The 15,111-nt window shown below is 40.3% G+C and overlaps 1 protein-coding gene across 2 annotated transcripts in view; it reads left to right on the top strand.

The window, feature by feature from the left end:
* The window catches only part of TNFAIP8 (TNF alpha induced protein 8), a 123,302-nt gene that overhangs the window by 35,089 nt on the left and 73,102 nt on the right, over positions 1 to 15,111 (top strand). The window contains exon 1 of one of the 2 annotated variants that reach the window (XM_082835291.1): positions 9,795 to 9,895. The exons of the other annotated variant lie outside the window; for it this stretch is intronic. Coding sequence (XP_082691417.1) covers positions 9,847 to 9,895 — 49 coding nt within the window. The 5' untranslated portion in view covers positions 9,795 to 9,846. Of the gene's footprint in view, positions 1 to 9,794; positions 9,896 to 15,111 lie in introns of those variants that run through there. 2 annotated transcript variants of the gene reach the window in all.

Genomic DNA, 15,111 nt, shown 5'->3' with positions numbered 1-15,111 from the left:
ATTGAAGCAGTCTTGAAACAAGCCAGAGTTTTACAGCCACACTGTGTTTATCATCAGCTACTACTCTCCTTTAGAGTCTGCACATGTAATTTAAAAACACACATTCATTTACTGAAGAGCCCCTTTTCAAGGAGAAATCAAGTCACAAACAGCACCTTCAGAAATACTAATGCCAGTTCACTTAGAATTACAGAATTTAGAAGCTGATTCCAACCTCCTTAACTTGCAGAGGAGGACTGTAACTCATGACTCAACACGTGGTATTTTGTGCATCATGCCCAACTGATAATTGACAGTAAAAGAATATTATTAAGTGAATATTGCAGAGCTCTAAGGCACACTTGAGTCATGAAATGACAGCGTCAGTGCAAACGACAGCTTTCCCTCCTGTCCTGCTGATGTTCTCACAACCTGCTACCTGCAAATTCTTTTACGGTAACCTGCGTCATTTCCCAGGGGTTTGGCATTGGCAAGTCTAGCCCCTCACACCTGTTTCTCGCTTTCTGTTTAATTCATACAAATCTCCTGTATTTTTCTCTCCACCACTCTTCCGCCACCTTTAATTTTTAGTTTCTCAGCTGGTGTGCAGTACATCACGCAGGCTGCCCTCTCCTGCCTCTTGGCACCAAAAGGCTTCCATTACATCAGGGGTGGCCTTGTGAGTAGGTCTTAAACAGTTGGCACTTAATAAATGTTCTTGGCTGTCTTAGCTTTTTTGGTTTCTCTTAAGACTGTTCCAATAGTGCACTGGCAGGCTGTCTGAGCCAGTGTGCCCCTCTGTGCCCCAAAGAAGCTGACTTATTTTCTTTCCAGCTATCATTTACCTAGCTGAAAAACAAAAGTAGTTGTGCATGTGTGTAATAAAATGGTTAAAACTGCTTCTTGTTAGCTGTCAACCAGTATTGAAGGAGACAGTTATTTACATTTTCAGTTGCTTTTTGCGAAATGCAAAGATCAAAGACCTCTGCTGCAGTTTCCTCAACTAAAACCACAGCTTCCTTCCTCTGGATTAAAAGCCTCTGTAACATGCCTAAGTATTCGGTTTTTCTCACCCTGAGTGGCAAATAATAGTTTTATTGGACCAGGATGACATGTGGCCACTTCATCTGTGGGTGCCCCTGTATCTCTGAACGGAAGCCCTTGCAACACACTTAGCGGTCTATTTAGCAGCATATTTTGTCTTTCTTTCTTACAGGAAGAAAAGACTTTGTGGGCGTGCTCCTCACTAGTTTTCAACTTTTTTTGGTTATGAACCCTTCTGAGCATCTGATGAAAGTTTGAGGGGGGTGAGGCGTGGTGACCCAGGATAGCCATGGTTCATTCCAGCACATTCTCCGAAAGTGATACCCTTTCAAGAGTTGTTTAAATAATATGTGAACAAGATGGCTCCTCAGACTAATGAAAAGATAACAGTAGAGGAATTAGGGTAAGAGCAAGGGTGGGCAGTTCTACACCTGATTGAAGCATCAGTGCTCAGACTGTGGGAGGGGCAAAGGAGACCAAGTGGGGTCATTTGGTGACACCCCCCCCCAACAAAAGGCACAGCACCCCAGTCTCAGGACATTCTGATGCCCCCAGAGCCCACTCGGGGGCTGCTAGGGATCTGCAGGCCTCAGGTTGGAAAGTTCTGCTCTCGGGCTTGATGGGAGTTATGTGTGGACCCAAGAAACCTAGGGTGGGCCATTACCTGAATTTCAGCTCTAATGCTTCACAGGTGTGAGGCCTTGCCTGTCAAGTTACTTCACTTCTTTTAAGTCATTGTTTTCCCATGGAAAGTGGAAAGAAAGAAAACCAGGCACACAGGATGGTGGGAGGCCTAACTGGGATGACATGAATAAAACACCTGGCATGTTCAGCAAATGGCTCTTCTTTTCCCTTTCTTTGTCCATCTTTGGCTTCTTTTGTGGGGAGACATTTTCTTCCCCAAGGAGATGGATTTCACAGAGTAACAGAAATCCCTAGCTGCACTGGGGCTAATTGTATCTCAGAACTCAGATGCCTTTGTAGAGGTTGGGAAATAGATGTCACTCCTCCACGCTCCTCTCCCCCAAGATGTCCCCGGGGGCACTGGAGCTGGCTCTGTCTCTGGTAGGCACTGCATGAAGACTGGAAAGGCAGGGGGCCCATCCTGGGAGGGCCCCGAGGGGAGGGAGCCTGGTGCTCACTCATGGAAATGGAACCTCTCCCTAGGACAGTAACCCCAGCAGAAGACACTCCACTGGGGAAGGCAAAGCAGGGCAGCGCCCCCTAGAGGATTCCAGCTCTCCACAGTAGAGAGGAGGAAGGTCTCAAAGCTTGGAGAACACAGAGAACCAAACCTGGCTGGGCTAAAGCCTAGTCTTAGAGCTGATGAAAATGCTCTGAGAGCAGGGGTTCACCCTTCCTTTCCTTCTCCTTTTCCTTCCCCTTCTCCTTTCTCCAAGATCCAAAAACGCTGTACTCCAAAGGCTTAAATATAACCAGCTTTGGTTGGTGTTTGTTTTAAAGGAAACAAAAGGAGTAAATGGCAACGTGAATTTTGAAAGGTAAAATGAGTATGAGTCTAATGCATGAACCCTTTTATATCAATAGAAGGGGAAAATAAGGTGATTAGCAAAAGTGCAGTAATATTAGTAAGAAGTGCTGATGCAGGGACCTTGTGGGTGTTGATTCAGGGAGGAGGGAGGAGGAACAAAGCTCAGGTTTGTGGAGTTTGGGTATTAAGCAGAAGAATACAAGTATGTACAGACCTGTGGTCCTTTTGAGGTTCGGCAGAATGTTACATCTGTTGCTTCTCCGGGATGATTGCAAAGTACAGAACTGGCTTCCTCCTTGCAAAGTATTTCTTCATCCAGTTTCCATCATATCCTTGAAGTACCTGTCCTTCCCTCCAAAAGAATTCTTCTTTTGCATCCTTTGTATTTCTTTCTTTTTTTTTTCCCCTGAGCTCTTTTTGTCGTGCTGTTACAAAATAGATGTAGCATCATAATATGGACTATTGAAAATAGCACTAGCTGATAACCCTGTAATTATAACTCAGAATGAGTGTAAATGGAATTCTTATCTAGAACATTTTCAGTGGGAACCCAGGCATTATGTTTATCAAGGGCAAAATGTTGGCTAATGCAGAGCTGTACTAGATCTTTGTGCTTTGGGGTGTTACTTCCACTTTTCTGATAGGCAGAGTTTGATAAGGCCCAGGGTTGGGGGGAAAGTGGACAAACAGGGGCATTCTCAATCTCAAACACTATTGATAAGATTGCAAATTGGTGACTTTCTGGGGAGCAGTCTGGCAATATGTATCAAAATTTGAAACACATATATCTTTTGACCCTGCCATTCCACTTCTAGGAATTCATCTTCAGGTAATAATTGGACACATGCACGAATGTGTTATGCTCAAATGTATTCTTAGGATATCCACTGCAATATTACATGTAACAGAAAAGGATTGGAAACAGCCTAAATGATCATCAAGTTTAACCAAACCTAGATTAACTAAACTTAAATTAGTTATGACACTGCCCCATGGTGGACTAGTGTTGAGCCATGACAGGAAGAAAAAGACCTATGTATTCACTTTGAACGTTGCTCATGATACATTATTGAATTCCAAACTAATGTGTGTAATATGATATTTTTTTAGGTAAGAGTGAAGGCATTGAGAAAAGGAGTAAGCATGCTTGTTTGACATTTAAAATTTTGGAAGAGGGAGGTGGGGGAAACTAGTGAAGGTGGTCAAAGGACACAAACTTCCAGTTATAAGATGAATAAATTCTGGGGATGTAATGTACAGCATGCTTACTGTAGTCCACAATACGATATAGTATATCTGAAAGTTGCTAAGAGAGTAGATTTAAGAAGTTCCCACCATAAAAAAGAAAAAATTTGTAACTGTGAGGTGATGGAAGTGTTAAGTAACCTTATTGTGGTAATCATCTTGCAATCTACACATTTATAAAATCACTGTGTTGTACATCTTAACCTAATACAATGTATATATCAATTATATATCAATAAATCTGGGGAAAAACTTTGGAAGGAAAAAACCAATGTTATCAGTGATTCTAACTGGGGAAAGATTGGGAAGGATACTATAGTTTGACACAGCAGCTTGAGCTAGAGTTTGTATTTGTTGTTTGTTTTATTTTGTTTTTTAAATTATTTTTTGTTTGAGCCAGGGTTTGGAAACAGAGAGCTTGATTCAAATCCTGGCTCTGCTCCTTCCTAGTGTCATGACCTTGACATTTTGCTTAACCTCTCTTTCTCTGTGCAGTGGAACTCATCATGGCACTGACCTCATATTGTGAGGATTAAAATCAGAGTAAAAAATGTAAGGTACTGGGCTTCCCTGGTGGCGCAGTGGTTGAGCGTCCGCCTGCCGATGCAGGGGACACGGGTTCATGCCCAGGTCCGGGAGGACCCCCCATGCCGCGGAGCGGCTGGGCCCGTGAGCCATGGCCGCTGAGCCTGTGCGTCCGGAGCCTGTGCTCCACAACGGGAGAGGCCACAACAGTGAGAGCCCGCGTACCACAAAAAAAAAAAAAAAAATATATATATATATATATATAGTACTTAGTTCACTTGGCACACAGTAACTAGTAAGTGTTCAGCATACTGTAATGTTTATAAAGAAAATGTCTTACTTTTATCATTACAGAAAAAGGAAAGCTATTTCAGTGGGAAGCGGTGGTTTGGGTTAAGAAGCTTAAGTAACATTCTCAAGAGCTAAAATGTAATCGCCACAGGGAACAGATTTGTTAACAGGGAAGAGTAAGAACTTGTCAAGTTTGGGAAATAAGAATGTGAAAGAATATCAAAGGGCAGAGGGAACCTAAAGGCAAATGGGGTAAGTTAAAGTTCTGTAGACACTAAGCAGGATACAAATCTTTAAAGAGAAAATAAAGTTAATTGGGACAATCTGTACTTGGAAAAAAGGCTATTCAATAAAAACCAGGACAAATACTTGTTTTGATTGTAATTATAATCTTTATTTTGGCTTCAATATTAAAAGGGGTTAAATATATTGAAAGGATATTACATAAAGTAAAAATGGTTGACAATACTCCAGGAACTTTCCAGAACAATTGGATAAGAGTGGAGAGCTTTGTATTTGTCATTTTTTGTCATAGTTAGTTCAAGGTCAATAATTTATGTTTGATTTCAAAGCTACTTAAAATTTCCAGAGAAAATTATTTTCTACTTATTTTAAAAGTCCACTTTTTGAAATCAGCCAGTCTCAAAGGATTTTTCCGGAAACCTTAAAGACAATTGGAAGTCTGGCTGGGAGCGCTCAGTTTATAAAAGGCACAAGGCTTGGAGCAGCTTCTTTCGGGGCCAGGGTGCGGGTGGAAAGAGAGAGGAGAGTGGGGAGACCACTATTGCCAGACCTGCCAGGGTGCTGAGGCTTCCTGAAGGATCCCATAGTAGGCACAGGTTTTACCATTTTGTTTTATTCTACAGGTGTCCTACAACAGGGGAGGGTGCAGCACTTGCTGAAGTTTAATACACTCTAGAATATGGGAGCTGCCTTATTAACCTGTGATTGATTTAATAGAATTCTCAGCACCTTTAATAACTTCATTAAAGTACAGACAATGTATGCTTCTTTTCTTTTTTTCCTAGTTTTATTGAGGTATATATGGTATCTAACATTGTGTGAGCTTAAGGTATTCAATGTAGTGATTTTATATACGTATATATTGCAAAACGTTTGCCACAATAAGCTTGGTTAATGCATCTATCACTTCATATAGTTATAATTTTTTTCATGTGGTGAGAACTTTTAAGATCCGCTGTCTCGAATATACAATACAGTATTGTTAAATTTAGTCACCATGCTGTATATCTCCATGATTTATTCATCTTATAATTGGAGGTTTATACCCTTTGATTACCTTCACCTATTCCCTCCTCCACCCCCTCCCCTCTGGCAACCACTCTCTGTTTCTGAGTTTGGGGTTTTTTGGATTCTATGCATAAGTGACATCATACAGTATTTGTCTTTCCCTGCCTGACTTATTTCATTAGCTTAAGGCCCTCGAGTTCCATTCCAGTTGTTGCAAATGGCAGGATTTTCTTTTTTATGGCTGAATCATTTTCTTTACCCATCATGCATTGATGGACACTTAGGTTGTTTCCATGTCTTGACTATTGTAGATAATGCTGCAGTGAACATGGGGGTGCAGATATCTCTCTGAGATAATTTCATTTCTTTTGATATAACCCAGAAGTGGAATTGCTTGGTCATATAGTAGTTCTGATTTTCATTTTTTGAGGAACCTTCATACCGTTTTCTACAGTGGCTGCACCAATTTACATTCCCACCAGCAGTGCACAAGCCTTCCCTTTTCTCCATATCCTGTCAGCAGTATCTTGTCTTTCTGATGATAGCCATTCTGACAGGTGGGAGGTGATCTCTCATTGTGGTTTTGATTTGCAATTTCCTGATGATTAGTGATATTGAGTACTTTTTTCATGTACCTGTTGGCTATTTAAATGTCTTCTTTGGAAAAATGTTTATTCAATTCCTTTTCCCATTTAAAAATCAGATTATTGGGACTTCCCTTGTGGTCCAGTGGTTAAGACTCTGCGCTTCCACTTCAGGGGGTATGGGTTCAATCCCTGGTCGGGGAACTAAAATCCCATGTGCCATGCAGTATGCCCCCCACTAAAAAAGTCAGATTATTGTTTTTACTAAGTTATATGAGTTCCATATATATATATATGGATATCAACAAAACTTATCAGATATGTGGTTTGCAAATATTTTCTTCCATTCCATAGACTGCCTTTTCATTTTTGTTGATCGTTTCTGTTGCCGTGCAGAAGCTTTTTAGTTTGATGTAGTCCCACTTGTTTATCTTTGCTTTCCTTGCTTGCGCTTTTGGTGTCATACCCATGAGATCATTGCTACGGCCAATGTTAAGGAGTTTTACTCTGTGTTTAGTTTTAAATCTTACATTTAATCCATTCTGTGAGTGGTGTCAGATAGGGGTCCAGTTTCATTCTTTTGCATGTGACTATCCAGTTTCCAGCACCATTTATTGCAGAGACTGTCTTTTCCCCATTGAATATTCTTGGCTCTCTTGTCAAATATTAGTTGACTATATATGCATGGGTTTATTTCTGGGCTGTCTATTCTGTTCCATTGATCTATGTGTCTGTTTTTATGCCACTATCATATTGTTTTGATTACTACAGCTTTGTAATATATGTAATATGGAAGTGTGATGCCTCCAGCTTTGTCTTCTTTCTCAGGACTGCTTTGGCAATTTGGGTTTTTTTTGTGGTTGCATATGAATTTTAGGATTGTTTTTTTCCTATTTCTGTAAAAAATGCCCCTGCAATCTTTATAGGGATTGCATTGAATCTATAGATGGCTTTGGGTAATATGGAAATTTTAACAATTTTAATTCTTCCATTCTATGAGTGCAGGATATCTTGCCATTTATTTGCATCTTCTTCAGTTTCTTTCATCAGTGACTTATAGTTTTTAGTGTAAAGTTCTCTCACCTCTTTGGTTAGGTTTATTCCCAAGTATTTTATTTTTTGATGATACTATAAACATTTTCTTAATTTCTATTTTGTATAGTTCATGGTTAGTGTTTGGAAATGCAACTGATTTTTGCGTATTGACTATGTATCCTGCAACCTTACTGAGTTTATTAGTTCTAATAGTCTTTAGGTGGAATCTTTAGGATCTTCTGTATATAAGATCATGTCATCTACAGAGACATGTATGCTTCTTTTAAATTCTGAGATTGTATATTACGAAGCAGCCCTACGATGGGGTGGTTTTAGTTGGTACAAATAAACAGAACGTGATCCTTGTGCTTAAGAAGTTCATACTCTGGGGAGACAAAGCTAAAGCACATGAAACATTTTCATGCGTCTAGCTTGGCTGATTCATTTATTCAACAAATACTTGAGTGCTTACTATGTGCCAGGTATTTGTATATTAGGTTGGAGTTAAGGGCAAAATCAAGTTAAATTTTCTACACTGTAGAATAATAATTACTCCACACTGTTGAATAATTTGTTCAAATGCAATTAGCCTACAATACAGTAGTGGCAATTGTAGCATAATGGTTATGAATGGCCTGTGTTTGTTTTGTTCACCCATGGATCTCCAGCAAGTGGGACAGGATCTGTCTCATAGTAACCATTTAGTAACAGCTGTGGACTGAATTAATACACACAGCAATAGTCCATGCCCTTTGGGAACTTACAAACTAGTGGTAAAGCAGTTTTTCTCAGGAGATATGTCCTATACAATTTTTTTTTCCTTTTTCTCTCTCATGAACACAAACAGGTTTCTTTGACGAATAAGTGGTGCTCTATTATGTGGGACTTCTCATTTTCATACTAGATATAGCACATAGCATTTACTAAACTCATTTGAACATTAATGTGTATGGTCCTGGCATCTTTGGGAGAGGTGGATTTGGCCATAAAAGTCCCAGGAAATCTGGAGAAGGAACATGCCAGGAGTACAGGGAACTTTATCTCTTAGACTCACTGATCTATCTCTAGCGCCAAAAACAATGCTTGGCACTGCTTAATAAATTTGGGGGGAGGAAGGGGAGCACCCCAGATTCAAAGATGAGAGGTCTCAGTAGGGTAGTTTTGCCTTAGACAATTTTTAACATCTATCTATCTATCTATCTATCTATCTATCTATCTAACTATCTATGAATAAATAAATGCAATAAAGGATTCAAAGTGAGCGACATGGGTCTTGATTCAGACATGGAGAATGGGACTCTTAGATCCAGGTCACAGAGGTTAGTGTGAGCAGAGAGTGTTTGGGGGAGGTAGTGGAAGTTGGTCCGACTAGAGTTTTGAGGTTGTGTAGTGGGAAATAGTGAGGAGAATTCTGGATGGCAGGAGCCTTCAGAGGTGTGCAGAAGAGTTGGGAGCGTCACAAAGGGGAACTCTTGCAGATTTTTTAGCAGAAGAGGGACAACTTGAAAGCAGAACTGAAAGAAGATTTGACATCTGTGTGCAAGATGGGTTGCAGTTATGTGAGCTGTTTTGAGCCAGAGGCACTTGCAAATCCAAGAGTGAGAAATGAGAGAATCTGAGCAAGGACAATAGAGCATTAGGGAGAGACTTCAAAGGAGAATCAGTAAAGCATGGTGATTGTGAGGAGTCAAAGCTGAACTCCAGGATTAATTTTGGGCAAGTTCAAAGACATACACAGTGTCCTGTGGTCTTGTTGATGGAGTCTGGGATGAAACTAGATATCACACATCCTCTCTATATCTGGGAAACTTTCTCCTAACCTAGCATTTCCAACCCAAATCATTGAGAACTTCAAACACTTTTAATGGGTGGTGTTCAAGTCATTGATTTAGGTTCTTTTTGGAGAACCAGGGGAGGCAGCATTTTGTGGTGGTTAAGACCATGGGCTTTGGTGCCAGAGAGAAATGGGTCCAAGTCCTGGCTTTACCTTGGATAAGTTTCTTAAAGTGCATAAGCCTCAATAACCTTATGTACCAAATGGGGATAGTACTGACATCTCCTTTACAACTGTACACATTGTTAACACTCAGTATACAAATTGCTGGTTAGTGTCCTTCCTGAACTGGGAGAAGAATCACTATAATGTTTGTGTGCATATGTCTACTTGCGGTTTTCCAAATTAAAGAACAGCAGTCAATCTGTTAGCACAGCCAGTTGGTTGGCACATGGTTGACGGGAAAGCCACAGCCAGAGACCAGGCAGTTAGGGGAATAGTGCCCTCCGGGGCAGTGCCATGCCATTCTCTGCAAAAATTGGAACTAAGCCCAGTGTTGTGGAACATACTGAGGCTGGCAGAGGACACAGAGGTGTAAGGGGAGGAGGGAAGAATTTGGGCTGTTCATGGCCTTGGAGTTTTTGCATAGGACTCAAACTTTGCTGTCAGCTCCAGGTAGGTCCCTGGTAATGTCATCTACTGCAAAGATGAGCCCCCCCGAGGAAGGGCTTGATTTCAGTTCCCCTGCGGGTTCTCTGTCTTTCCAGCCCACAGATGGTTTGTTTGCTTGTTTATTATTTTTAATGAACTCAGCATTTCTCCAAGGCCGGTTTACTGGTGCTCATTAAAGAGATGGCAGCTCCAAAGTTTCTTCATTGTACAGCTGGCGTTGTTACCCTGTGAGGACATAGTCCTGTTTTTCCTATCTGTGAAGCTTTGTTTCTAAATCACCCCAACTGCGCAGTATTGGCAGATACAGTGTTAAGATTCAAGTAAATGTTTATGCTGTAGTTCCTGTCCAGTCAAAAGGAAAAAGAAGTTGGCAGATCAGAGTTACAGTTAACCTTTTTCCATTTCCTCTACCTTTTTTTGGTTTACTGTAATTATGTAGATTCTAATACCAAGATAAGAATACTCTAATTTGGAGGAACATAATGCATTTTTGTGTTGCCTTAAATTGATTTAGGGACTTCCTTGATATCATTGATACACTCTAGGGCAGAGATTCTCACACTAGGCTGCATATTTTAGAATCTCCTGGCTTTCAAAAATTCAGATACCCAGCACCTAGCCCAAATGAATTAAATCAAAATCTTGGGAGGTAGGGGAGGGTAGGATAGGGTGAGACTTGGAATCAGTATTTTTCAAAAGTCCTCAAGTCCTTCCAGTGTGTAGCCAAGAATCAGTGCTTTAGAACAGTGGTTCTCAACCAGGAGCAATTTTGCCCTCAACCTCCAGGGGACATTTAGCAATGTCTGGAGACTCTTTTGGTTGTCACAACTAGGGGAGGGGTGTCCTACTGGCATCTACTGGGTAGAAATCGGAGATGCAGCTAAACAACCTGTGGTGGAGCAATTCACAGGACAGCTCCACCATAACAAATAATCCCTGGGCTCTAAATGTCAATAGTACTGAGGTTGGGAGACAGTGCTCTAGAATAAACAGGCCTAAGAAATGAGATGTGCCAGAGCAGTGTATATACCCATTGTGAGGAAAGCATAGCACGTAGAAATTTACATTTTTGGCCTCCCAGCAAGATGAGGGGAGGGAAGTGCCTTAGTAAATGCCTCTACCTCTTGAGTCTTCTGTGTCTGCCATCACAGGGGTCTGATAATGTGGTCCTGGCCTGTCCTTGTAGTTGGTGCATCTCCTGGTTCTGATTTTTTAGACAGACTATCTTCCTGTGGTTCCATAAGTTTATTGCACTGGAATGACTTGGAATTTAACCTATGTAAATTAGCCAAAATAAATAATTTTTAAATAAGCTTTTTTTAAAAAAAATAAATTTATTTATTTATTTTTGACTGCTTTGGGTCTTCGTTGATGAGCGCGGGCTTTCTCTAGTTGCGATGAGCAGGGGCTACTCTTCGTTGCGGTGCGTGGGCTTCTCACTGCGGTGGCTTCTCTTGTTGTGGAGCACAGGCTCTAGGCACGCGGGCTTCAGTAGTTGTGGCGTTTGGGCTCAGTGGTTGTGGCTCGCGGACTCTACAGCGCAGGTTCTGTAGCTGTGGCACACGGGCTTAGTTGCTCCGCAGCATGTGGGATCTTCTTGGACCAGGGCTCAAACCTGTGTCCCCTGCATTGGCAGGTGGATTCTTAACCACTGTGCCACCAGGGGAGTCCCTAAATAAGCTTTTGAGTTGCTTGTTTTTTTAAACAAAGTTTTCTAAAATTAAGGAGTGAACCATTTGAAAGTGATTATATATGGGCTATAAGAAATATGATTTTATGTGCTGTAGAGCGTTCTTTCTCTTCTTTTGATTGGGTAAGAGGAGGCTAGGGAAGCCATTTTTAATTTAACTGCAGTATAGTTTTCTTTAATTTTGAGACATTCAGGAGTACTTTTATAGCAGGTTCTTTAACCTACATTTATTATATTGTGTAATTAATTTAATGAACTTTATCTCCCTCTGCACACACCCAGTTTTCCAGAGTGTAACACACATAAAAGATATTTGCCATAAACAAGTTGTCTTTTCCTGGGTACACTTGTCAAATTTCATTGATATGGTGAAATTTAATGTTAGATATAAACATAACCTATTGAATATACTCAAAACTGTTTGTGTTTCCAAAAACCTATGAAAGTAGATAGCTAAAGCTCTTGAAGTTGCTCTGAATCCATTGATCGTCATGCAAGTGGTTGATTACCAATTTTTCAAAAAAAATTTTTCCTTTAAAGAGATTTTAAGCAGTACTTTTAATCCTCTACATCAACCTTTTGTACTAGAATTAAATTCATGTATATGAATCTGGGGTTATATCTATAATAGTTTTTTCCTTTTTGGGTGGGGTGTACCCTTTGACTCCAATGTAATGCAGTTTATTCATTCAGTAAATATTTCAGGGCCTACTATGAGCATTTTGCATTAATTAAAATAATGGCTTTAAAATTGTTTTACTCTAGTTTAGTGTGATTTGAGGCACTTTGCCAATACTCTTTTGTGCTGGGTCCCTTTTACACCTAGTGGTTGGAATGTTTTAAATTAAGACTAGAAGAATAACAGCTCATGTAATATTTGGCATGAATACTCCAAACTTCTCTGTTGGGATAACGTATCCCAGTTTTCACTGAGTTTTAGCAGTGACTCCATAATCCAAGGGTTACTTTAATTTTAATCTAAGCCTGTTTTTTTGTAGCTGTGCTTTTAAATTAATTTATAATTGCATTTTAAAAATTTCTCTTTGGGTATATAAACATTTGGTTTTCTCTTTTGACTTTGGAGTTTTGTTGAATGAAGTTTGCAGAAAATTAATCCAAATTTATGATGTAGAACTTACTGAAAACTTGACTGCCATGAGAACCATCACAAGGTGTGCTTAATAACAGGTGTGCTTAATAGTAAATGGTCAGTATTCTGCTGAGACTCTCAGTGTGCATATGTAGGGTGTGTGTATGTGTGTCGGGGGAGAGTGGGAGCTCTTCTCTACTGGGATTGGGGGACAGGATGGAGAGGAGAAGAATTAAATTAGTGCTTAAGAATTAAATGGATCAAGCCCAAACCTAGAAGTAGAAATCACCCAGAGACATTCTGGTTTCTTGGAAATGAGGGTTATTGTGGGTAATCTGTATATCTATGGGTGTAACTTTTACTGCAATATGCTTGTCTATACCTTCATCATATTAAAGAACAGCTGGGTTGATTGGTAGCCCCTGTCTAGATAGTTTCTAGAATAGGGACCTATTTTTCAGCACATGTAAAAAGAACAGATTTGGTTTGGGGCATATGGGATTACTAAGAGTGGAGAAAGAGTTAATTGTTTCCCAATGTTTGAAAGACATAGAAGAGGGATTAGACATGTTCCTTGTATCCGGAAGGTATGGAACCAGAGCCAGTGGATTGAAATACAGGAAAATAGATTCTGTCTCAGCTCAAGGAGTATTCAAAGAGATCATAAACCGTAGAGTTGTGAGGAGTTGTGAGGAGTAGGGTGGATGTAGTGAAGAGGTGTAGAAATTCCCTTTCAGTGGAGGTTGTCAGGAAGACCATGAATGGGAAAGGACACAGGGGATTTGGCAGTGGACTAATAGTGGACACTGGACAAGATGATCTTTATGTTCCATTCCTGTCTAGCCATTCTGTGATTTTTAGGGCATATTACCTCCCCTGAGCAATGAAAAATGAAGACACCTGGCATTTGAAGGAGAATTACAGTTTCATTAGTTTAGGGTCCTTAATGGCTTTTCCTCTCCAACTTCTGCAAGTCCTCCTGCAACTATACCCCCTCTTCTATAACATCCTTTTCTTTCTCCACGTGGGAACATCCTCATCAACATCAGAATATGTCTTTTTGTCACTCATCTTAAAAAGCAAATGATGCAGAGAAGAATGCACTTGTGCAAAAAATGTCAGCACATTGAGACTCAGAGAGAAAAAATAAAACAAAAACAAATGAAAAAGAAACTTCCTAAATCCAAAGTAGCCTTCCAGCTCTCACCTTGCTTCTCTGCTCTTAGGTCCGGTGGAACTTTCCCAAGGACATATCTCTGCATGTGATCTCCCCTTCTCACTGCCCTCCTCACCCCTCCCCTCCTCCAAAGCCGTTCCTGTCAGGGTCACCAGAGACCGCTATTTTAATGAACCCCGTGGCCACCTCTCCATCCTCATTGCCCTGAGCCTCAGCAAGATTCAGCATCGTTCATCCCTCCCTCCTCTTGAAACACTTTCTTGACTTGGCTTCCAGGGCGTCACACCCACCTTTTCTTCTATCTCCTTAATTCCTCTTTCCGAGGGCCTCTGCCATCTCCATACACTCTGGACAGTGTTTCTTTACCTGACTTGGGTAAAAAATTGAGAGAGAGGCCAGGTCTCACTCAAGTCTAATTAATTCAGAATCTCTGGGGAAGACTCGTGGGCATCAGTTTTTAAATTAAAAAAATTTTTTTTTATTGAAATGTAGTTGATTTACAGTGCTGTGTTGGTTTCTGGTGTACAGCAAAGTGGTTATAGGTTATTACAATATATTGAGTATAGCTCCCTGTGCTATACAATAGGCCCTTGTTGGTTACCTATTTTATACATGATAGTAGTTTGTATATTTTAATCCCAAACTCCTAATTTATCCCTCTCCCCTTTCCCCTTTGGTAACCATGCATTTATTTTGTATAGCTGTGTGTCTATTTCTGCTTTGTAAGTAAGTTCTTTGCATCATTTTTTTTATATTCCACACATAAGCAATATCATATGATATTTGTCTTTGACTTACTTCACTTAGTATGATAATCTCTAGGTCCATCCGTGTTGCTACAAATGGAATTATTTCATTCTTTCATTATTTCATCCTTTTTCATGGCCGAGTAATATTCTATTGTCTATCTGTACCACATTTTCTTTATCCATTCATCTGTTGATGGACCCTTAAGTTGCTTTCATGTCTTGGCTGTTGTAAATAGAGCTGCTGTGAACATTGGGGTGCATGCATCTTTTCGAATTACAATTTTCTCCAGATATATGCTCAGGAATGGGATTGCTGGATCATATGGTAGCCCTCTTTTTAGTTTTTTAAGAAAACTCCATACTGTTCTCCATAGTGGCTGTACCAATTTACATTCCCACCAACAGTGTAGGAGGGTTCCTTTTTCTCCACATTTTGTTTTGCTTGTTTGTTTTTGTTTCTGTTACCTGGCTATACTAACGTGCAGCCAGGATTGAGAATCCAGGTGATTTCAT

The sequence above is a fragment of the Leucopleurus acutus genome, assembly GCF_964270905.1.
Source record: "Leucopleurus acutus genome assembly, chromosome: 3".
Classification (NCBI taxonomy): Eukaryota; Metazoa; Chordata; class Mammalia; order Artiodactyla; family Delphinidae; genus Leucopleurus; species Leucopleurus acutus.
This window is presented reverse-complemented; position numbering and strand designations above follow the sequence as displayed.